The sequence below is a fragment of the Atractosteus spatula genome, chromosome 5 (genome assembly GCF_055471065.1).
Source record: "Atractosteus spatula isolate fAtrSpa1 chromosome 5, fAtrSpa1.hap1, whole genome shotgun sequence".
NCBI classification, from domain to species: Eukaryota; Metazoa; Chordata; class Actinopteri; order Semionotiformes; family Lepisosteidae; genus Atractosteus; species Atractosteus spatula.
This window is the reverse complement of record NC_142710.1, coordinates 30,586-56,230: the sequence shown is the minus strand read 5'-3', so window position 1 is coordinate 56,230 and position 25,645 is coordinate 30,586. Positions and strand designations below refer to the sequence as shown.

General features: G+C 53.2%; 1 protein-coding gene across 1 annotated transcript; it reads right to left on the bottom strand.

The window, feature by feature from the left end:
* Positions 1-625: 625 nt before the first annotated feature.
* On the bottom strand, positions 626-25,645 carry LOC148833209 (copine-6-like). Its single transcript, XM_088916456.1, has 16 exons — positions 25,511-25,645; positions 24,544-24,747; positions 24,231-24,419; positions 24,065-24,139; positions 21,818-21,892; positions 21,213-21,296; positions 20,191-20,280; positions 18,666-18,764; positions 18,077-18,163; positions 14,295-14,354; positions 10,705-10,838; positions 9,497-9,551; positions 8,491-8,542; positions 7,233-7,366; positions 6,483-6,719; positions 626-3,860 (listed from the first exon to the last, which is right to left on the bottom strand). Exons 2-16 carry the CDS (start codon positions 24,694-24,696, stop codon positions 3,729-3,731), a joined length of 1,656 nt encoding a protein of 551 aa, XP_088772582.1. The 5' UTR covers positions 24,697-24,747; positions 25,511-25,645; the 3' UTR covers positions 626-3,728.

Below are 25,645 nucleotides of genomic sequence, written 5' to 3'. Positions count from 1 at the left end.
ACTCCAGTACATTAACACTGCACTGAGAGAGAGGGGTTCATACAGACACACTGACTGACTGGACACTCCAGTACATTAACACTGCACTGAGAGAGAGGGGTTCATACAGACACACTGACTGACTGGACACTCCAGTACATTAACACTGCACTGAGAGAGAGGGGTTCATACAGACACACTGACTGACTGGACACTCCAGTATATTAACACTGCACTGAGAGAGAGGGGTTCATACAGACACACTGACTGGATACTCCAGTACATTAACACTGCACTGAGAGAGATTGTATATACTGTATGTGGTAGTTCAAGGAAGTATACTTAGATACTCATAAAGTGCTTGTGGCTGAATTGCAATGTTGATTTTGTGCTTTTGGAGGGGAAAAAGCAGCCCCAGCATGATCAGATTAATCAATAAGCCAAGTGATGAACAGAATTCAGCAGGAAGTGTTTAAAAATGCTGCGAGACATCGACACAGAATTGACAAACACCCCCAGAGAGACTGTGGGGAGGACAGAACAAGGGTGAGTATTCTAAACCAGCTCAGGCAGAACCACTGCTGAAATAGCTCACAAGTGCTGATCCTTGCAGAAGAACCACAGGACACGCGTCGGTGTTATTTCATGGGTTCCTTTGCGGAGTTTATTGTTTTATTTATTAAAGACGCAGCCCGACGCAGCAGCTGCTCCTGGGACATTGGCTTGTGTCTGTCTTGCTTCAGACACATCGACAAAGACAGTGTGTATTAGTATTAGACAAAATGCTACACCTTGGAACATGTATTTGTGATGCATTCACAGCAGGAGTGATTGTACCGACGTTCAGACAGCGACAATGTTTGTGTGGCAACACTGAGCGGAGCGCCCCCTGAGGCTCAGCGGGGGAACTGCAGCTCGGGGTGACGGAGGTGATGATGATGATGGGGCTCCTTCAGCTCCACACGGGCCCAGCAGGGGGGGCTGTAGGTTACTGCCCCCCCTAGTGACTCGATAGTGGGGAACAGAGCCCCCTCACTCTGCTCAGGCTCAGCAGGGGAACTGCAGCTCGGGGTGACGGAGGTGACGAAGGTGATGATGACAATGAAGAGGCTCCTCCAGCTCCACACGGGCCCAGCGGGGGGGCTGTAGATCACTGCCCCCAGTGACTCGACAGCAGGGAACAGAGCCCCCTCACTCTGCTCAGGCTCAGCAGGGGAACTGCAGCTCGGGGTGACGGAGGTGACGAAGGTGATGATGACAATGAAGAGGCTCCTCCAGCTCCACACGGGCCCAACGGGGGGGCTGTAGATCACTGCCCCCAGTGACTCGACAGCAGGGAACAGAGCCCCCTCACTCTGCTCAGGCTCAGCAGGGGAACTGCAGCTCGGGGTGACGGAGGTGACGAAGGTGATGATGACAATGAAGAGGCTCCTCCAGCTCCACACGGGCCCAGCGGGGGGGCTGTAGATCACTGCCCCCAGTGACTCGACAGCAGGGAACAGAGCCCCCTCACTCTGCTCAGGCTCAGCGGGGGAACTGCAGCTCGGGGTGACGGAGGTGACGAAGGTGATGATGACAATGAAGAGGCTCCTCCAGCTCCACACGGGCCCAGCGGGGGGGCTGTAGATCACTGCCCCCAGTGACTCGACAGCAGGGAACAGAGCCCCCTCACTCTGCTCAGGCTCAGCGGGGGAACTGCAGCTCGGGGTGACGGAGGTGACGAAGGTGATGATGACAATGAAGAGGCTCCTCCAGCTCCACACGGGCCCAGCGGGGGGGCTGTAGATCACTGCCCCCAGTGACTCGACAGCAGGGAACAGAGCCCCCTCACTCTGCTCAGGCTCAGCGGGGGAACTGCAGCTCGGGGTGACGGAGGTGACGAAGGTGATGATGACAATGAAGAGGCTCCTCCAGCTCCACACGGGCCCAGCGGGGGGGCTGTAGATCACTGCCCCCAGTGACTCGACAGCAGGGAACAGAGCCCCCTCACTCTGCTCAGGCTCAGCGGGGGAACTGCAGCTCGGGGTGACGGAGGTGACGAAGGTGATGATGACAATGAAGAGGCTCCTCCAGCTCCACACGGGCCCAGCGGGGGGGCTGTAGATCACTGCCCCCAGTGACTCGACAGCAGGGAACAGAGCCCCCTCACTCTGCTCAGGCTCAGCGGGGGAACTGCAGCTCGGGGTGACGGAGGTGACGAAGGTGATGATGACAATGAAGAGGCTCCTCCAGCTCCACACGGGCCCAGCGGGGGGGCTGTAGATCACTGCCCCCAGTGACTCGACAGCAGGGAACAGAGCCCCCTCACTCTGCTCAGGCTCAGCGGGGGAACTGCAGCTCGGGGTGACGGAGGTGACGAAGGTGATGATGACAATGAAGAGGCTCCTCCAGCTCCACACGGGCCCAGCGGGGGGGCTGTAGATCACTGCCCCCAGTGACTCGACAGCAGGGAACAGAGCCCCCTCACTCTGCTCAGGCTCAGCGGGGGAACTGCAGCTCGGGGTGACGGAGGTGACGAAGGTGATGATGACAATGAAGAGGCTCCTCCAGCTCCACACGGGCCCAGCGGGGGGGCTGTAGATCACTGCCCCCAGTGACTCGACAGCAGGGAACAGAGCCCCCTCACTCTGCTCAGGCTCAGCGGGGGAACTGCAGCTCGGGGTGACGGAGGTGACGAAGGTGATGATGACAATGAAGAGGCTCCTCCAGCTCCACACGGGCCCAGCGGGGGGGCTGTAGATCACTGCCCCCAGTGACTCGACAGCAGGGAACAGAGCCCCCTCACTCTGCTCAGGCTCAGCGGGGGAACTGCAGCTCGGGGTGACGGAGGTGACGAAGGTGATGATGACAATGAAGAGGCTCCTCCAGCTCCACACGGGCCCAGCGGGGGGGCTGTAGATCACTGCCCCCAGTGACTCGACAGCAGGGAACAGAGCCCCCTCACTCTGCTCAGGCTCAGCGGGGGAACTGCAGCTCGGGGTGACGGAGGTGACGAAGGTGATGATGACAATGAAGAGGCTCCTCCAGCTCCACACGGGCCCAGCGGGGGGGCTGTAGATCACTGCCCCCAGTGACTCGACAGCAGGGAACAGAGCCCCCTCACTCTGCTCAGGCTCAGCGGGGGAACTGCAGCTCGGGGTGACGGAGGTGACGAAGGTGATGATGACAATGAAGAGGCTCCTCCAGCTCCACACGGGCCCAGCGGGGGGGCTGTAGATCACTGCCCCCAGTGACTCGACAGCAGGGAACAGAGCCCCCTCACTCTGCTCAGGCTCAGCGGGGGAACTGCAGCTCGGGGTGACGGAGGTGACGAAGGTGATGATGACAATGAAGAGGCTCCTCCAGCTCCACACGGGCCCAGCGGGGGGGCTGTAGATCACTGCCCCCAGTGACTCGACAGCAGGGAACAGAGCCCCCTCACTCTGCTCAGGCTCAGTGGGGGAACTGCAGCTCGGGGTGACAGAGGTGACGAAGGTGATGATGATGATGGGGCTCCTCCAGCTCCACATGGGCCCAGTGGGGGGGCTGTAGATTGGGGTGACGAAGGTGATGATGATGATGGGGCTCCTCCAGCTCTACACAGGCCCAGTGGGGGGGGCTGTCGATTACTGCCCCCCGAGTGACTCGACAGCAGGGAACAGCGCCCCCTCACTCTGTTCAGGCTCAGCGGGGGTACTGCGCCCTGCTAGCATGCTGGGAGGGGGGGAGGGGGGGGTCTGCATGCCAGTGTGAGTGAGTGGGTGCCGGGCTCAGATCTGGGGGTCAGCGGGGCTGGTGGGGGAGCCCTTAGGTCCGGGAGCGATCCCTCGGCTGGAGAAGTACTGGACCAGCTGTTCGGGCACCTCGGCCAGCACACAGCGCGACAGAGAGGAGACTGGAGCCTGAGACCGAGAGAGAGGGGACAGAGTCACAGTGACAGACAGAGAGAGAGGGGACAGAGTCACAGTAACAGACAGAGAGGAGACTGGAGCCTGAGACCGAGAGAGAGGGGACAGAGTCACAGTGACACTCAGAGTGAGACACACAGTCACAGTGACAGACAGAGAGGCACACAGTCACAGTGACACTCAGAGAGAGACACACAGTCACAGTGACAGACTGAGAGAGAGGCACACAGTCACAGTGACACTCAGAGAGAGACACACAGTCACAGTGACAGACTGAGAGAGAGGCACACAGTCACAGTGACAGACAGAGAGAGGCACACAGTCACAGTCACAGACAGAGAGAGAGGGGACAGAGTCACAGTAACAGACAGAGAGGAGACTGGAGCCTGAGACCGAGAGAGAGGGGACACAGTCACAGTGACAGACAGAGAGAGGCACACAGTCACAGTGACACGCAGAGAGAGACACACAGTCACAGTGACAGACTGAGAGAGAGGCACACAGTCACAGTGACAGACAGAGAGAGACACACAGTCACAGTGACAGACAGAGAGAGGCACACAGTCACAGTGACACTCAGAGAGAGGCACACAGTCACAGTGACAGACAGAGAGAGAGGCACACAGTCACAGTTACACTCAGAGAGAGAGGCACACAGTTACAGTGACAGACTGAGAGAGGCACACACAGTCACAGTGACAGACAGAGAGAGGCACACAGTCACAGTGACACTCAGAGAGAGACACACAGTCACAGTGACAGACTGAGAGAGGCACACAGTCACAGTGACAGACAGAGAGAGAGGCACACAATCACAGTGACAGACAGAGAGAGACACACAGTCACAGTGACAGACAGAGAGAGAGGCACACAATCACAGTGACAGACAGAGAGAGAGGCGCACAATCACAGTGACAGACAGAGAGAGACACACAGTCACAGTGACAGACAGAGAGAGAGGCACACAATCACAGTGACAGACAGAGAGAGACACACAGTCACAGTGACAGACAGAGAGAGGCACACAGTCACAGTGACACTCAGAGAGAGACACACAGTCACAGTGACAGACTGAGAGAGAGGCACACAGTCACAGTGACACTCAGAGAGAGACACACAGTCACAGTGACAGACTGAGAGAGAGGCACACAGTCACAGTGACAGACAGAGAGAGGCACACAGTCACAGTCACAGACAGAGAGAGAGGGGACAGAGTCACAGTAACAGACAGAGAGGAGACTGGAGCCTGAGACCGAGAGAGAGGGGACACAGTCACAGTGACAGACAGAGAGAGGCACACAGTCACAGTGACACGCAGAGAGAGACACACAGTCACAGTGACAGACTGAGAGAGAGGCACACAGTCACAGTGACAGACAGAGAGAGGCACACAGTCACAGTGACACTCAGAGAGAGGCACACAGTCACAGTGACAGACAGAGAGAGAGGCACACAGTCACAGTTACACTCAGAGAGAGAGGCACACAGTTACAGTGACAGACTGAGAGAGGCACACACAGTCACAGTGACAGACAGAGAGAGGCACACAGTCACAGTGACACTCAGAGAGAGACACACAGTCACAGTGACAGACTGAGAGAGGCACACAGTCACAGTGACAGACAGAGAGAGAGGCACACAATCACAGTGACAGACAGAGAGAGACACACAGTCACAGTGACAGACAGAGAGAGAGGCACACAATCACAGTGACAGACAGAGAGAGACACACAGTCACAGTGACAGACAGAGAGAGAGGCACACAATCACAGTGACAGACAGAGAGAGACACACAGTCACAGTGACAGACAGAGAGAGGCACACAGTCACAGTGACACTCAGAGAGAGACACACAGTCACAGTGACAGACTGAGAGAGAGGCACACAGTCACAGTGACAGACAGAGAGAGACACACAGTCACAGTGACACTCAGAGAGAGACACACAGTCACAGTGACACTCAGAGAGAGGCACACAGTCACAGTGACAGACAGAGAGAGAGGCACACAGTCACAGTGACAGACAGAGAGAGAGGCACACAGTCACAGTGACACTCAGAGAGAGACACACAGTCACAGTGACAGACTGAGAGAGGCACACAGTCACAGTGACAGACAGAGAGAGACACACAGTCACAGTGACAGACAGAGAGAGGCACACAGTCACAGTGACACTCAGAGAGAGGCACACAGTCACAGTGACAGACAGAGAGAGAGGCACACAGTCACAGTTACACTCAGAGAGAGAGGCACACAGTTACAGTGACAGACTGAGAGAGGCACACACAGTCACAGTGACAGACAGAGAGAGGCACACAGTCACAGTGACACTCAGAGAGAGACACACAGTCACAGTGACAGACTGAGAGAGGCACACAGTCACAGTGACAGACAGAGAGAGAGGCACACAATCACAGTGACAGACAGAGAGAGAGGCACACAATCACAGTGACAGACAGAGAGAGACACACAGTCACAGTGACAGACAGAGAGAGAGGCACACAATCACAGTGACAGACAGAGAGAGACACACAGTCACAGTGACAGACTGAGAGAGAGGCACACAGTCACAGTGACAATCAGAGAGAGAGACACACAGTCACAGTGACAGACTCACGTGTTTAAAGTCCCTGAAGGGCACGAACTGCACAATGTCCCGCTCGGCACTGCGGCCCCCACTGGTCAGCAGACTGCCATCGTCGCCGTCCAGTGCCCGCATCTCTGAGAAATCGGCAAAGCCCACGCCCACGATGACCACTGACATCGGGAGCGCAGACGCCCGCACGATGGCCTCCCGGGTCTCAGCAAGGTCACTGACCGTCCCGTCAGTGAGGATCAGGAGAATATAGTACTGCTGCTCTCACACACACACAGGGAGGAATGGAGAGGGAGAGGCAATATGTCAACGTCCTGGAGTGTCCAGTCAGTGTGTCTGTATGAACCCCTCTCTCTCAGTGCAGTGTTAATGTACTGGAGTGTCCAGTCAGTCAGTGTGTCTGTATTAACCCCTCTCTCTCAGTGCAGTGTTAATGTACTGGAGTGTCCAGTCAGTGTGTCTGTATGAACCCCTCTCTCTCAGTGCAGTGTTAATGTACTGGAGTGTCCAGTCAGTGTGTCTGTATGAACCCCTCTCTCTCAGTGCAGTGTTAATGTACTGGAGTGTCCAGTCAGTCAGTGTGTCTGTATGAACCCCTCTCTCTCAGTGCAGTGTTAATGTACTGGAGTGTCCAGTCAGTCAGTGTGTCTGTATGAACCCCTCTCTCTCAGTGCAGTGTTAATGCACTGGAGTGTCCAGTCAGTCAGTGTGTCTGTATGAACCCCTCTCTCTCAGTGCAGTGTTAATGTACTGGAGTGTCCAGTCTCTCACTTTGGCAGTCATAGTTTTCAGTTCCTCTTGTGCCAACTGAGCGATGCGAGTGATGATGGGAGCAACATTAGTCGGGCCATAGAGCTGGACTAGAGGCAGGCACTGCTGATAAGCCTCAATCACCCCCTGAATACCTGAGAAAATGAAAGAGACAGGGGTTAATACAGACACCATTACTGGACACTCCAATACATTAACACTGCACTGAGAGAGAGGGGTTAATACAGACACACTGACTGACTGGACTCCAGTACATTAACACTGCACTGAGAGAGAGGGGTTCATACAGACACACTGACTGGACACTCCAGTACATTAACACTGCACTGAGAGAGAGGGGTTCATACAGACACACTGACTGACTGGACACTCCAGTACATTAACACTGCACTGAGAGAGAGGGGTTAATACAGACACACTGACTGGACACTCCAGTACATTAACACTCTACTGAGAGAGAGGGGTTCATACAGACACACTGACTGACTGGACACTCCAGTACATTAACACTGCACAGAGAGAGAGGGGTTCATACAGACACACTAACTGGACACTCCAGTACATTAACACTGCACTGAGAGAGAGGGGTTAATACAGACACACTGACTGGACACTCCAGTACATTAAGACTGCACTGAGAGAGAGGGGTTCATACAGACACACTGACTGACTGGACACTCCAGTACATTAACACTGCACTGAGAGAGAGGGGTTCATACAGACACACTAACTGGACACTCCAGTACATTAACACTGCACTGAGAGAGAGGGGTTCATACAGACACACTGACTGACTGGACACTCCAGTACATTAACACTGCACTGAGAGAGAGGGGTTCATACAGACACACTGACTGGACACTCCAGTACATTAACACTGCACTGAGAGAGAGGGGTTAATACAGACACACTGACTGGACACTCCAGTACATTAACACTGCACTGAGAGAGAGGGGTTAATACAGACACACTGACTGACTGGACACTCCAGTACATTAACACTGCACTGAGAGAGAGGGGTTCATACAGACACACTGACTGACTGGACACTCCAGTACATTAACACTGCCCTGAGAGAGAGGGGTTAATAAAATAGGTAACACCTTTGAAACACTGCACTCATGGAGGACATGAATCTATAAACAATGAAGAGGCTCATTTTTAATGCCGTCTGACATAGTTCATATACGTGTCTGGCCTTCGGAAGGCTGTTATCACTGTACAGAAGTGCGTTGCACATTGTTTAATACTGCTGTACCTTCGCACTCAGGGTTGTCTGGGTTGAAGTTCAGGGGGAAGTCATGTGACACCTGCAACGAGTTCACAGTGAGAATCACTTTCATTAGTGGGAGAAGAACGTTTCTCTGTGTCAGCAGTAACAGAAACAGCAGCAGCAGTAACAGCAGTGATATTGAGAGTATCAGTAGTATTTGTAACAGTAGTCACACTAAGTTTCAGCAGTAACAGTAGTGATACTAAGAATATTATCAGTAACAGTAGTGATATTGAGAGTATTAGCAGTAACAGTAGTGATATTGGGAGTATTAGCAGTTACAATAGTGATACTAAGAATATTATCAGTAACAGTGATATTGGGAGTATAAGCAGTAACAATAGTGATACTAAGAATATTATCAGTAACAGCAGTGATATTGGGAGTATTAGCAGTAACAATAGTGATACTAAGAATATTAGCAGTAACAGTAGTGATATTGGGAGTATTAGCAGTAACTTTAAAATTAGTCATATTGAGAGTTTATCAGTATCAGTAACAGAAGTGATATCGACAGTATTAGCAGTAACAGTAAGAGCAGTGGTATTGAGAGTATTAGCAGTAAAAGTAGTGATACTGGTATCAGTAACAGTAGTATCAGTAACAGCAGTTACTGTTATCGGTAACAGTAACAGCTGTGATACTGAGAGTATTAGCAGTAACAGTAATGAAAGTGAATCTATTAGCAGTAACATTCATGATTGTACATCTATCAGCAATAACAGCATTACTTTATTAATATTGTAAATGTGTACAGTATGTCAGCATTGGCATTTCTGTATCAGTGTAACCCCATTGTCATTACTAGAATTAATGTATTCCTGTATTTTTGTAATTCTTATGTCAGTACTGGTATTCCTGTAACCCCTGTGTCAGTACTGGTATTCCTGTAACCCCTGTGTCAGTGCTGTTAATACTATACTGTATAATTGTAAGCGTATTGTCATGACTGGTATTACTGTATTCAATAATACCACTATATCAGTGTCACCTCGTAGTTGGGGGGTATCCGGGCTCCAAATCCGAAGGCAGGGAATGACTTGTCACTGGAGTTCATTGAAAAGAAAAAGGTTTAATTAGATCAACACTCTCATGTAGTGTGAGTCTTATCCACAGCAGTGAGAATGAGAGACAGACAGTCTTATCCACCGCAGCGTGAGAGACAGACAGTCTTATCCACAGCAGTGTGAGAGACAGACAGTCTTATCCACCGCAGCGTGAGAGACAACAGTCTTATCCACAGCAGTGAGAGAGACAGACAGTCTTATCCACCGCAGTGTGAGAGACAGACAGTCTTATCCACAGCAGTGAGAATGAGAGACAGACAGTCTTATCCACCGCAGCGTGAGAGACAGACAGTCTTATCCACAGCAGTGAGAGAGACAGTCTTATCCACTGCAGTGTGAGAGACAGTCTTATCCACAGCAGTGTGAGAAACAGACAGTCTTATCCACCGCATTGTGAGAGACAGACAGTCTTATCCACAGCAATGTGAGAGACAGACAGTCTTATCCACAGCAGTGAGAATGAGAGACAGTCTTATCCACCGCAGTGTGAGAGACAGACAGTCTTATCCACAGCAATGTGAGAGACAGACAGTCTTATCCACAGCAGTGAGAATGAGAGACAGTCTTATCCACCGCAGTGTGAGAGACAGTCTTAACCACTGCAGCGTGAGAGACAGTCTTATCCACAGCAGTGTGAGAGACAGTATTATCCACCACAGCGTGAGAGACAGACAGTCTTATCCACAGCAATGTGAGAGACAGACAGTCTTATCCACCACAGCGTGAGAGACAGACAGTCTTATCCACAGCAGTGAGAGAGACAGACAGTCTTATCCCCCGCATTGTGAGAGACAACAGTCTTATCCACAGCAGTGAGAGACAGAGTCTTATCCACAGCAGACTACAAGAAATTGTCTGGGTTTATAAATACAAGTCTGCTCTTTAGGAATAAAGCCTATCTTAGCTGCAACCAGGCACTCTGTGATGATGGAACAAGCACAGGCTTACTCCATGCTGAAAAGAGAAGAAAAGACACACAATGTTTTGATCTTCTTCACCTGAAACGTTCAGCCTGGAATAAACCGTGACTTGTTGCTTTGCAGCCTACGCCTGCTGACGCAGCTCCCTGCTCGAGCTGCTGTGTGATGATGTCAGCCTGGCGGACTGCCTCAGCCTGATGATGTCACAGTACCTGTCGTAGTCCTGGCACACCTCGGCCACCGCTGACAGGGCCTTGACATATTCGTTGGGCTGTGATTGGTCGATGAAGTGGAGGGAGGAGTGGCTCTGGGGATCGCCGTTGGATGCCGTGAAGTCAATCGCTACCTGAGAAAGAGGGATGACCAACAAAGTGGGAGAGAGAGACAGAGTGCAGGACAGAGAGACAGACAGACCTGGCTGTCCAGAGAGGACAGGCTCAGTGACCACAGCCTGGACACAGAAACTGGAAACAGGCAGATCTGGCTGTCCAGAGAGGACAGGCTCAGTGGCCACAGCCTGGACACAGACACTGGACACAGACAGACCTGACTGTCCAGAGAGGACAGGCTGTGCTCCCACTGCCAGCGGGGAGAAATAGAGACAGAGGTGCACTTCCTACTGCACTTTGACAGATACTCTGGGATTAGAGAAACATTCTTCCCTAAACTCAGAAATCTAGTCCCAGAGTTCCCACACCTGCCAGAATCACAACGGGTCCCAATCCTACTGGGAGAGGGAGGAGGGAACTCGGTGGAACTGGCAGCCCAGTATGACTGTAGACAGAGCCTGTCTCTCAATAATAATTATACAGTGTGTGATCTCCTGTCACAGCCTGAGGAACAGTGAGCCTGTCTCTCAATAATAATAATACAGTGTGTGATCTCCTGTCACAGCCTGAGGAACAGTGAGCCTGTCTCTCAATAATAATAATACAGTGTGTGATCTCCTGTCACAGCCTAAGGAACAGACAGTGAGCCTGTCTCTCAATAATAATAATACAGAGTGTGATCTCCTGTCACAGCCTGAGGAACAGACAGTGAGCCTGTCTCTCAATAATAATAATACAGTGTGTGATCTCCTGTCACAGCCTGAGGAACAGACAGTGAGCTTGTCTCTCAATAATAATAATACAGTGTGTGATCTCCTGTCACAGCCTGAGGAACAGTGAGCTTGTCTCTCAATAATAATAATACAGTGTTTGATCTCCTGTCACAGCTTGAGGAACAGTGAGCTTGTCTCTCAATAATAATAATACAGTGTGTGATCTCCTGTCACAGCCTGAGGAACAGTGAGCTTGTCTCTCAATAATAATAATACAGTGTTTGATCTCCTGTCACAGCCTGAGGAACAGTGAGTCTGTCTCTCAATAATAATAATACAGTGTGTGATCTCCTATCACAGCCTGAGGAACAGACAGTGAGCCTGTCTCTTAGTAATAATGCAGTGTGTGATCTCCTGTCACAGCCTGAGGAGCAGTGAGCCTGTCTCTCAATAATAATAACACAGTGTGTGGTCTCCTGGCACAGCCTGAGGAACAGACAGTGAGCCTGTCTCTCAATAATAATAATACAGTGTGTGATCTCCTGTCACAGCCTGAGGAACAGACAGCGAGCCTGTCTCTCAATAATAATAATACAGTGTGTGATCTCCTGTCACAGCCTGAGGAACAGACAGTGAGCCTGTCTCTCAATAATAATAATACAGTGTGTGATCTCCTGTCACAGCCTGAGGAACAGACAGCGAGCCTGTCTCTCAATAATAATAATACAGTGTGTGATCTCCTGTCACAGCCTGAGGAACAGACAGTGAGCCTGTCTCTCAATAATAATAATACAGTGTGTGATCTCCTGTCACAGCCTGAGGAACAGACAGTGAGTCTGTCTCTCAATAATAATTATACAGTGTGTGATTTCCTGTCACAGCCTGAGGAACAATGAGCCTGTCTCTCAATAATAATAATACAGTGTGTGATCTCCTGTCACAGCCTGAGGAACAGACAGTGAGCCTGTCTCTCAATAATAATAATACAGTGTGTGATCTCCTATCACAGCCTGAGGAACAGACAGTGAGCCTCTCTCAATAATAATAATACAGTGTGTGATCTCCTGTCACAGCCTGAGGAACAGACAGTGAGCCTGTCTCTCAATAATAATAATACAGTGTGTGATCTCCTGTCACAGCCTGAGGAACAGACAGTGAGTCTGTCTCTCAATAATAATTATACAGTGTGTGATTTCCTGTCACAGCCTGAGGAACAATGAGCCTGTCTCTCAATAATAATAATACAGTGTGTGATCTCCTGTCACAGCCTGAGGAACAGACAGTGAGCTTGTCTCTCAATAATAATAATACAGTGTGTGATCTCCTGTCACAGCCTGAGGAACAGACAGTGAGCCTCTCTCAATAATAATAATACAGTGTGTGATCTCCTGTCACAGCCTGAGGAACAGACAGTGAGCCTGTCTCTCAATAATAATAATACAGTGTGTGATCTCCTGTCACAGCCTGAGGAACAGACAGTGAGCCTGTCTCTCAATAATAATAATACAGTGTGTGATCTCCTGTCACAGCCTGAGGAACAGACAGCGAGCCTGTCTCTCAATAATAATAATACAGTGTGTGATCTCCTGTCACAGCCTGAGGAACAGACAGTGAGCCTGTCTCTCAATAATAATAATACAGTGTGTGATCTCCTGTCACAGCCTGAGGAACAGACAGTGAGTCTGTCTCTCAATAATAATTATACAGTGTGTGATTTCCTGTCACAGCCTGAGGAACAATGAGCCTGTCTCTCAATAATAATAATACAGTGTGTGATCTCCTGTCACAGCCTGAGGAACAGACAGTGAGCCTGTCTCTCAATAATAATAATACAGTGTGTGATCTCCTGTCACAGCCTGAGGAACAGACAGCGAGCCTGTCTCTCAATAATAATAATACAGTGTGTGATCTCCTGTCACAGCCTGAGGAACAGACAGTGAGCCTGTCTCTCAATAATAATAATACAGTGTGTGATCTCCTGTCACAGCCTGAGGAACAGACAGTGAGTCTGTCTCTCAATAATAATAATACAGTGTGTGATCTCCTGTCACAGCCTGAGGAACAGACAGTGAGCCTGTCTCTCAATAATAATAATACAGTGTGTGATCTCCTGTCACAGCCTGAGGAACAGACAGTGAGCCTGTCTCTCAATAATAATAACACAGTGTGTGATCTCCTGTCACAGCGTGAGGAACAGTGAGCCTGTCTCTCAATAATAATAATACAGTGTGTGATCTCCTGTCACAGCCTGAGGAACAGACAGTGAGCCTGTCTCTCAATAATAATAATACAGTGTGTGATCTCCTGTCACAGCCTGAGGAACAGTGAGCTTGTCTCATTAATATCCGTGTTGTATGTTGTGAGTGAATGAGTCTGAAGTTTAATTGTCTGAAGATGACCTGTATTCCATGCTAAAATGAAAATTGTCTGTCTTGGTTTCCTTTCAGCATGGAATACACCTTCACCTGTTCCCTTGCAGCTCCCTCCTCAGCCGTCTACGATGTGTTAGTTTTATCTGCTCTGGCCACACTGCGGTTCCCTGGACACGCCAATAAGGCTGTTTGAGATTGAATTAGAGAGAGAAGGACAGAGAGCGACAGAGAGGAAAGAAGGAATTCTCCTCTGACTGATACCAGTTTTACTCCTGTTGTGGCAGAGCAGGAATGCAGTCTTTAACACTTACAGCGCTGGAATGGCTGGCTTACAAAACCTGCCGCTGGCCATGTCCCAGGGCATGAATAACCACCAGCAGCAACTCACCGAGAAATGAATCTGACAGCCGCCCAAGATGTAGTCCAGGAAAGTGTAGACCTTCTCAGTCTGAAACACACACAGGTAGACACACACACACTCATGATGTAGTCCAGGAAAGAGTAGACCTTCTCAGTCTGAAACACACACAGGTAGACACACACACACTCATGATGTAGTCCAGGAGAGACAGTAGACCTTCTCAGTCTGAAACACACACAGAAAGACACACACACACACTCGTGATGTAGTCCAGGAGAGACAGTAGACCTTCTCAGTCTGAAACACACACAGAAAGACACACACACACACTCGTGATGTAGTCCAGGAAAGAGTAGACCTTCTCAGTCTGAAACACACACAGGTAGACACACACACACACTCGTGATGTAGTCCAGGAAAGAGTAGACCTTCTCAGTCTGAAACACACACAGGTAGACACACACACACTCATGATGTAGTCCAGGAAAGAGTAGACCTTCTCAGTCTGAAACACACACAGAAAGACACACACACACACACTCGTGATGTAGTCCAGGAAAGAGTAGACCTTCTCAGTCTGAAACACACACAGGTAGACACACACACACTCATGATGTAGTCCAGGAAAGAGTAGACCTTCTCAGTCTGAAACACACACAGGTAGACACACACACACTCATGATGTAGTCCAGGAAAGAGTAGACCTTCTCAGTCTGAAACACACACAGAAAGACACACACACACACACTCGTGATGTAGTCCAGGAAAGAGTAGACCTTCTCAGTCTGAAACACACACAGGTAGACACACACACACTCATGATGTAGTCCAGGAAAGAGTAGACCTTCTCAGTCTGAAACACACACAGGTAGACACACACACACTCATGATGTAGTCCAGGAAAGAGTAGACCTTCTCAGTCTGAAACACACACAGAAAGACACACACACACACACTCGTGATGTAGTCCAGGAAAGAGTAGACCTTCTCAGTCTGAAACACACACAGATAGACACACACACACACTCGTGATGTAGTCCAGGAAAGAGTAGACCTTCTCAGTCTGAAACACACACAGGTAGACACACACACACACTCGTGATGTAGTCCAGGAAAGAGTAGAGCTTCTCAGTCTGAAACACACACAGGTAGACACACACACACTCATGATGTAGTCCAGGAGAGACTCTAGAGACTAGAGAAGTAGAACTTCTCAGTCTGAAACACACACAGGTAGACACACACACACTCATGATGTAGTCCAGGAGAGACAGTAGACCTTCTCAGTCTGAAACACACACAGATAGACACACACACACACTCGTGATGTAGTCCAGGAAAGAGTAGACCTTCTCAGTCTGAAACACACACAGGTAGACACACACACACTCATGATGTAGTCCAGGAGAGACAGTAGACCTTCTCAGTCTGAAGTCCAGGAGAGACAGTAGACCTTCTCAGTCTGAAACACACACAGGTAGACACACACACACTCATGATGTAGTCCAGGAGAGACAGTAGACCTTCTCAGTCTGAAACACACACAGATAGACACACACACACACTCGTGATGTAGTCCAGGAAAGAGTAGACCTTCTCAGTCTGAAACACACACAGGTAGACACACACACACTCATGATGTAGTCCAGGAGAGACAGTAGACCTTCTCAGTCTGAAACACACACAGGTAGACACACACACACTCATGATGTAGTCCAGGAAAGTGTAGACCTTCTCAGTCTGAAACACACACAGGTAGACACACACACACTCATGATGTAGTCCAGGAGAGACAGTAGACCTTCTCAGTCTGAAACACACACAGGTAGACACACACACACTCATGATGTAGTCCAGGAGAGATAGTAGACCTTCTCAGTCTGAAACACACACAGGTAGACACACACATACTCATGATGTAGTCCAGGAAAGAGTAGACCTTCTCAGTCTAAAACACACACAGATAAACACACACACACACTCATGATGTAGTCCAGGAGAGGCAGTAGACCTTCTCAGTCTGAAACACACACAGGTAGACACACACACACTCATGATGTAGTCCAGGAGAGAGAGTAGACACACACACACTCATGATGTAGTCCAGGAGAGAGAGTAGACACACACACACTCATGATGTAGTCCAGGAGAGAGAGTAGACACACACACACTCATGATGCAGTCCAGGAGAGAGAGTAGACACACACACACTCATGATGTAGTCCAGGAGAGAGAGTAGACACACACACACACTCATGATGTAGTCCAGGAGAGAGAGTAGACACACACACACACTCATGATGTAGTCCAGGAGAGAGAGAGTAGACACACACACACTCATGATGTAGTCCAGGAGAGAGAGTAGACACACACACACTCATGATGTAGTCCAGGAGAGAGAGTAGACACACACACACACTCATGATGCAGTCCAGGAGAGAGAGTAGACACACACACACACTCATGATGCAGTCCAGGAGAGAGAGTAGACACACACACACTCATGATGCAGTCCAGGAGAGAGAGTAGACACACACACACACACACACACACTCATGATGTAGTCCAGGAGAGAGAGTAGACACACACACACTCATGATGCAGTCCAGGAGAGAGAGTAGACACACACACACTCATGATGTAGTCCAGGAGAGAGAGTAGACACACACACACTCATGATGTAGTCCAGGAGAGAGAGTAGACACACACACACTCATGATGCAGTCCAGGAGAGAGAGTAGACACACACACACTCATGATGTAGTCCAGGAGAGAGAGTAGACACACACACACTCATGATGCAGTCCAGGAGAGAGAGTAGACACACACACACACACACACACTCATGATGTAGTCCAGGAGAGAGAGCAGACACACACACACACTCATGATGTAGTCCAGGAGAGAGAGTAGACACACACACACTCATGATGCAGTCCAGGAGAGAGAGTAGACACACACACACACACACACACACACACACTCATGATGTAGTCCAGGAGAGAGAGCAGACACACACACACTCATGATGTAGTCCAGGAGAGAGAGTAGACACACACACACTCATGATGCAGTCCAGGAGAGAGAGTAGACACACACACACACACACACACTCATGATGTAGTCCAGGAGAGAGAGTAGACACACACACACTCATGATGCAGTCCAGGAGAGAGAGTAGACACACACACACTCATGATGTAGTCCAGGAGAGAGAGTAGACACACACACACTCATGATGCAGTCCAGGAGAGAGAGTAGACACACACACACTCATGATGTAGTCCAGGAGAGAGAGCAGAAACACACACACTCATGATGCAGTCCAGGAGAGAGAGTAGACACACACACACACTCATGATGCAGTCCAGGAGAGAGTAGACACACACACACTCATGATGCAGTCCAGGAGAGAGAGTAGACACACACACACACACACACACACACACACACACACACACACTCATGATGTAGTCCAGGAGAGAGAGCAGACACACACACACTCATGATGTAGTCCAGGAGAGAGAGTAGACACACACACACACACACTCATGATGTAGTCCAGGAGAGAGAGTAGACACACACACACTCATGATGCAGTCCAGGAGAGAGAGTAGACACACACACACTCATGATGTAGTCCAGGAGAGAGAGTAGACACACACACACTCATGATGTAGTCCAGGAGAGAGAGTAGACACACACACACTCATGATGTAGTCCAGGAGAGAGAGTAGACACACACACACACTCATGATGCAGTCCAGGAGAGAGAGTAGACACACACACACACACACACACACACTCACCCGGCACTTTGTCACCACGATTCGACCTGAGTTCTTGTAGTTTCTCCTCTTGGCTTTGTATTTGGGATTAATACAGTCAAGGGTCACCTGTGGAGAGACAGACTTGAGTGAGGAAGGACAGAGAGAGCCTGGGACAGGCAGAGTCACAGACAGAGAGAGACACAGAGACAGACAGAGTCACAGACAGAGATAGACACTGAGACAGAGAGATATTGAGACAGAGACACACACAGAGACACTGAGACAGAGAGACATTGAGACAGAGTCACAGACAGAGACACACAGAGAGACACTGAGACATTGAGACCGAGTCACAGACAGAGACACACACAGAGACACTGAGACAGAGAGACACTGTAACAGAGAGACAGAGTCACAGACAGAGACACACACTGAGACACTGAGACAGAAAGACATTGAGACAGAGTCACAGACCCAGACGTGCAGAGGGGTTTTGCAGTGAGACAGTGTGAAACGAGGTCTAGGTGTGAGACAGACAGAGTCACAGACCCAGACGTGCAGAGGGGTTTTGCAGTGAGACAGTGTGAGACGAGGTCTAGGTGTGAGACAGAGGAACTGAGTGACTCACCTCTCCCCCTCTGCCGCCGCCCTGCAGGTCAGCGAGGGCTGTGAACGCCTCTCCGATGAAGTCGTGTCTCCCGCTGGAGTCAAAATCAAACACTGCCAGCTGGGAGGAGAGAAAGAGTCCACACACACACACCGTCCTCAGTGTCTGCTCCGTCTCCTCTCCCACTCCCACGCTCTCCCCTCTCCCCTCCCCCACTCCCACTCTCCTTCCCCTCGCCTCTCCTTCCCCACTCCCACTCACACTCTCTCCCCTCCCCCACTCCCACTCTCCTTCCCCTCTGCTCTCCTTCCCCACTCCCACTCCCACTCTCTCCCCTCTCCCCTCCCCCTCCCCCACTCCCACTCTCTCCCCTCTCCCCTCCCCCACTCCCACTCTCCTTCCCCTCTCCTCTCCTTCCCCACTCCCACTCACACTCTCTCCCCTCCCCCACTCCCACTCTCCTTCCCCTCTGCTCTCCTTCCCCACTCCCACTCCCACTCTCTCCCCTCTCCCCTCCCCCTCCCCCACTCCCACTCTCTCCCCTCTCCCCTCCCCCACTCCCACTCTCCTTCCCCTCTCCTCTCCTTCCCCACTCCCACTCCCACTCTCTCCCCTCTCCCCTCCCCCACTCCCACTCTCTCCCCTCTCCTTCCCCCCTCCCACTCCCACTCTCTCCCCTCTCCCCTCCCCCACTCCCACTCTCCTTCCCCTCTCCCTTCCCCCACTCCCACTCTCCTTCCCCTCTCCCACTCTCTCCCCTCTCCCCTCCCCCACTCTCCTCTCCTTCCCCACTCCCACTCCCACTCTCTCCCCTCTCCCCTCCCCCACTCCCACTCTCCTTCCCCTCTCCTCTCCTTCCCCACTCCCACTCTCTCCCCTCTCCCCTCCCCCACTCTCCTCTCCTTCCCCACTCCCACTCCCACTCTCTCCCCTCTCCCTTCCCCCACTCCCACTCTCCTTCCCCTCTCCCACTCTCTCCCCTCTCCCCTCCCCCACTCTCCTCTCCTTCCCCACTCCCACTCCCACTCTCTCCCCTCTCCCCTCCCCCACTCCCACTCTCCTTCCCCTCTCCTCTCCTTCCCCACTCCCACTCTCTCCCCTCTCCCCTCCCCCACTCCCACTCCCACTCCCACTCTCTCCCCTCTCCCCTCCCCCACTCCTCTCCTTCCCCACTCACACCCTCTCCCCTCTCCCCTCCCCTTCCCCCTCCCCCACTCCCACTCCCACTCTCTCCCCTCTCCCCTCCCCCACTCCCACTCTCCTTCCCCTCTCCTCTCCTTCCCCACTCACACTCTCACTCTCTCCCCTCTCCCCTCTCCCCTCTCCCACTCCCACTCCCACTCCCACTCTCTCTCCACACTCCCACTCTTCTTCCCCTCTCCTCTCCTTCCCCACTCTCTCTCCCCTCCCACTCCCACTCTCTCCCCTCTCCCACTCCCACTCTCTCCCCTCTCTGTCTCTGGGTTAGGGATCTCTGGCTCCTTCCCCACACCCCTCCCTGTGTCCCACTTGTCCCTTCCCCTCCCGTCTCTCTGTGACGCAGTACCCTCAGCCTCCTCTGGGGGTCACCACTGCAGAGGGAGTGTAGGGACACAGTGAAGGGCTCCCACTGGGGGCTGAGATCATTCTTCACCACCTGCAACCAACACCGCACAGTGAGAGAGACTCACGACCCCTGTGCTTGAGCTGTCTCACCTGTCCTTGAGCTGTCTCACCTCTGTGTGCCTGTCTCACCTCTGTCCTTGAGCTGTCTTACCTCTGTGCACCTGTCTCACCTCTCTCCTTGAGCTGTATCACTTACGTGCACCTGTCTCACCTCCGTCCTTAATCTGTTTCAGCTCTGTGCACCTGTCTCACCTCTGTGTGCCTGTCACCTCTGTCTTTGAGCTGTCTCACCTCTGTGCACCTCTGTCACCTCTGTCCTTAAACTGTCTCACCTCTGTGCGCCTGTCTCACCTCCATCCTTGAGCTGTCTCACCTCTGTGCACCTCTGTCACCTCTGTCCTTAAACTGTCTCACCTCTGTCCGCCTGTCTCACCTCCATCCTTGAGCTGTCTCACCTCTGTGCCCCTGTCTCACCTCTGTCCTTGAGCTGTCTCACCTCTGTGTGCCTGTCTCACTTCCGTCCTTGAACTGTCTTGCCTCAATGTGCCTGTCTCACCTCTGACCTTAAGCTGTCTCAGCAATGTGGACCTGTCTCTCCTCTGTGTGCCTGTCTCACCTCTGTCCTGGAGCTGTCTCACCTCTGTGCACCTGTCTCACCTCCGTCCTGGAGCTGTCTCACCTCTGTCCGCCTGTCTCACCTCCGTCCTGGAGCTGTCTCACCTCTGTGCCCCTGTCTCACCTCTGTCCTTGAGCTGTCTCACCTCTGTGTGCCTGTCTCACTTCCGTCCTTGATCTGTCTTGCCTCAATGCGCCTGTCTCACCTCTGACCTTAAGCTGTCTCAGCTCTGTGCACCTGTCTCTCCTCTGTGTGCCTGTCTCACCTCTGTCCTGGAGCTGTCTCACCTCTGTGCGCCTGTCTCACTTCTGTGCACCTGTCTCACCTCCGTCCTGGAGCTGTCTCACCTCTGTGCGCTTCACCAGCTGCTCGGTCTGGTCGCTGTGCAGCTTGTAGATCTCCAGGAAGGGATCGGACTTGCTGAAGAGGTCCTGTGGAGGAGGAGGGCGGATGAAGAGGGAGGGAGGGAGACAGCGGACCACAGGAGGGAGACTCCCTCGTCATCATCATCATCCCCGTCGCCATCGGCGGCTCCACCGGAGCGCTCACACGGGCGATGAGTCAGCGGCGGCGCCATCTGGCTCCGGGAGTCTCAGGGCCACTGGCGAGGGGCTGAGGCTCATTACTGCCGGTAATTGAACTGAGCATAATTGGATTTTTCTGCTGAACTGTTTTCAGCTCTTAAGTGCCTGCGTGGGGGAGGGGGTCCACACTTTTATAGATCAGATCTGTTTCTTAATTGTGCCAGCTGTGCTCAGCCACTAGTTTCATTAACTGTGGGTGTGAAGTTACTGAGCGCTGTATCACAGCTGTGTTCAGTCCCTAGTTTCAGTAGCTGTGGGTGTGAAGTTACTGAGCGCTGTATCACAGCTGTGTTCTCTCCCTCTCCATGCCTCCCTGTCTCTCTCACTCCCTTCCCCTCTCTGTGTACCGGTCTCTCTCTCTGTCTCACCTTGTTGTCCAGTTTCAGGGCTCTGAACTGCAGCTCCACAAACTCATTGGTGCCGGAAACCTCTTCAGCTGTGACCTGACAGACAGACAACAGCACAACAGAACCTGTTTCAATCTGAACACGGTACACCGTCTGCCAGCAGGGGGAGATCTCGTCCACAACCCCTGAGCCCCTGACCGCGGCGTACACGGTTTGCCAGCAGGGGGAGCTCTCTCCACAATCCACAACCCCCGAGCCCCTGACCGCAGTGCACACGGTCTACCAGCAGGGGGAGCTCTCTCCACAACCCCCGAACCCCTGACCGCGGCCCACACCGTCTGCCAGCAGGGGGAGATCTCTCCACAACCCCCGAGCCCCTGACCGCGGCGCACACAGTCTGCCAGCAGGGGGAGATCTCTCCACAACCCCTGAGCCCCTGACCGCGGCGTACACGGTCTGCCAGCAGGGGGAGATCTCTCCACAACCCCTGAGCCCCTGACCGCGGCGCACACGGTCTGCCAGCAGGGGGAGATCTCTCCACAACCCCTGAGCCCCTGACCACGGCGTACACGGTCTGCCAGCAGGGGGAGATCTCTCCACAACCCCTGAGCCCCTGACCGCGGCGCACACGGTCTGCCAGAAGGGGGAGCTCTCTCCACAATCCACAACCCCCGAGCCCCTGACCGCAGTGCACACGGTCTGCCAGCAGGGGGAGATCTCTCCACAATCCACAACCCCCGAGCCCCTGACCGCAGTGCACACGGTCTGCCAGCAGGGGGAGATCTCTCCACAACCCCTGAGCCCCTGACCGCGGCGCACACGGTCTGCCAGAAGGGGGAGCTCTCTCCACAATCCACAACCCCCGAGCCCCTGACCGCAGTGCACACGGTCTGCCAGCAGGGGGAGATCTCTCCACAATCCACAACCCCCGAACCCCTGACCGCGGCGCACACCGTCTGCCAGCAGGGGGAGATCTCTCCACAACCCCTGAGCCCCTGACCGCGGCGCACACAGTCTACCAGCAGGGGGAGATCTCTCCACAACCCCTGAGCCCCTGACCGCGGCACACACCGTCTGTCAGCAGGGGGAGATCTCTCCACAATCCACAACCCCCGAGCCCCTGACCGCAGTGCACACGGTCTGCCAGCAGGGGGAGCTCTCTCCACAACCCCCGAACCCCTGACCGTGGCCCACACCATCTGCCAGCAGGGGGAGATCTCTCCACAACCCCCGAGCCCCTGACCGCGGCGCACACGGTCTGCCAGCAGGGGGAGATCTCTCCACAACCCCTGAGCCCCTGACCGCGGCGTACACGGTCTGCCAGCAGGGGGAGATCTCTCCACAACCCCTGAGCCCCTGACCGCGGCGCACACGGTCTGCCAGAAGGGGGAGCTCTCTCCACAATCCACAACCCCCGAGCCCCTGACCGCAGTGCACACGGTCTGCCAGCAGGGGGAGATCTCTCCACAATCCACAACCCCCGAGCCCCTGACCGCAGTGCACACGGTCTGCCAGCAGGGGGAGATCTCGTCCACAACCCCCGAACCCCTGACCGCGGCGCACACCGTCTGCCAGCAGGGGGAGATCTCTCCACAACCCCTGAGCCCCTGACCGCGGCGCACACAGTCTACCAGCAGGGGGAGATCTCTCCACAACCCCTGAGCCCCTGACCGCGGCACACACCGTCTGTCAGCAGGGGGAGATCTCTCCACAATCCACAACCCCCGAGCCCCTGACCGCAGTGCACATGGTCTGCCAGCAGGGGGAGCTCTCTCCACAACCCCCGAACCCCTGACCGTGGCCCACACCATCTGCCAGCAGGGGGAGATCTCTCCACAACCCCTGAGCCCCTGACCGCGGCGCACACGGTCTGCCAGCAGGGGGAGATCTCGTCCACAACCCCCGAGCCCCTGACCGCGGCGCACACGGTCTGCCAGCAGGGGGAGATCTCTCCACAACCCCCGAACCCCTGACCGCGGCGCACACCGTCTGCCAGCAGGGGGAGATCTCGTCCACAACCCCTGAGCCCCTGACCGCGGCGCACACCGTCTGCCAGCAGGGGGAGATCTCGCCACAAACCACAACCCCCGAGCCCCTGACCGCGGCGCACACGGTCTGCCAGCAGGGGGAGATCTCTCCACAATCCACAACCCCCGAGCCCCTGACCGCGGCACACACGGTCTGCCAGCAGGGGGAGCTCTCTCCACAACCCCCGAGCCCCTGACCGCGGTGAGGAGAACGTGCTCAGGAAGCCCCCCCCCCCCGTACCGTCATGGTGGCCCTCCCCGCCGGCTTGCCGTTCCTCAGGAGCAGGGGCCTGGTGACTCTCTTCTGAGACACCACCTGGGACAGAGGCGGAGAGAGAGGGGGGTCAGGGCGTGGGCGGGGGGCTCCCGGCCCGGCGGCGGCGGCGGCGGCGGCGGGCTGGCGGTACCTGTCCCAGCGTGCACTGCGCCGTGCCCAGGTGGTCGTCCTCGCGGACCTGGGGCTCCGCGCCCACGTCCCCCTGGGCGTCGAACACCTGCAGCTCCAGCGGCTGCACCTCCTGGAACAGGTACTGCAGGCAGAGGGCGCTAGAGAACTGGGGGGACACGCTGGAGCGCACCACCTCCGTCCGGCCGGCCTGGGGGCGCACACACACACACACACACACAGAGAGAGACAGAGAGAGAGAGTTGGGGGGCTCCTCTCATAGTGTGCAGAGCAGGAGAGGGGGGCACAAGTTTGGTTGAGAGGGCGGGGCTCACCTCCACCCAGCCTCCTTCGCTCTGCACCTTCACAATGACGCAGGGGTTGGGCTTCGCCAGCGTCTCTCGAGCCAATAGGAACTGGCAGGACACCCGGAGCTCCACCCTCGACAAACCCAGGTCCAGTGATTGGCCGTCCTTGCCGTCAGTCATGCTTCTTATCTGCTACGGCCAACCAATCGCAGCAGAGCTCAACCTGTCAACCTGACACAGAGCCTCACATCAACAATGGGCTCCAGCTCAACATCCCAGAAGCAGAGAGCGAGACTCAGAGTGACTCGTTTCTAATGAGGATAAAAAATTCCACATACTGCACCCATCACTGGGGACAATAAGCTCTGGACACTCCTGTACATTAACACTGCACTGAGAGAGAGGGGTTCATACAGACACACTGACTGACTGGACACTCCAGTACATTAACACTGCACTGAGAGAGAGGGGTTCATACGGACACACTGACTGGACACTCCAGTACATTAACACTGCACTGAGAGAGAGGGGTTCATACGGACACACTGACTGACTGGACACTCCAGTACATTAACACCGCACTGAGAGAGAGGGGTTAATACAGACACACTGACTGGACACTCCAGTACATTAACACTGCACTGAGAGAGAGGGGTTAATACAGACACACTGACTGGACACTCCAGTACATTAACACTGCACTGAGAGAGAGAGGTTAATACAGACACACTGACTGACTGGACACTCCAGTACATTAACACTGCACTGAGAGAGAGGAGTTAACACAGTAGAGACAGAGAAATGACAGAATTAACAACAGGATGAGTGTGAGGAGAAAAGACATTCCGTCTGGGAAGACTGAAGTAGCGAAAGGCGAATGTTGAGAGCTTAGAGATGGAGAGACGCTGTGATCGGAGGATGGGAGAGAGGAGGAGATGCAGGAGAAGGAGGTGTCCAGAGCTGGAGAGAGGAGTGAGGAGACAGAGAGACGCACCAGAGGAGCAGAGGTCCAGTCCCGACGGTGAAGAGCCCAGGAGCAGAGGAGGAGGAAGGATGAAGAAGAGCGAGGAGCGACGAGATCTCTCTCCTCCACGCTGCAGTCGCTCAGGGACTGGGGAAGACTGTACTG

Coding starts and splice junctions, on each gene's coding strand:
- LOC148833209 (XM_088916456.1), bottom strand. CDS start 24,696: ATGACTGACGGCAAGGACGGCCAATCACTGGACCTGGGTTTGTCGAGG. Junction 20,281..21,212: donor AGCTGGTGAAGCGCACAGAG/GTGAGACAGCTC, acceptor TGTTGGTTGCAG/GTGGTGAAGAATGATCTCAG. Junction 18,765..20,190: donor ACCCCCAGAGGAGGCTGAGG/GTACTGCGTCAC, acceptor CTCTCCTCCCAG/CTGGCAGTGTTTGATTTTGA.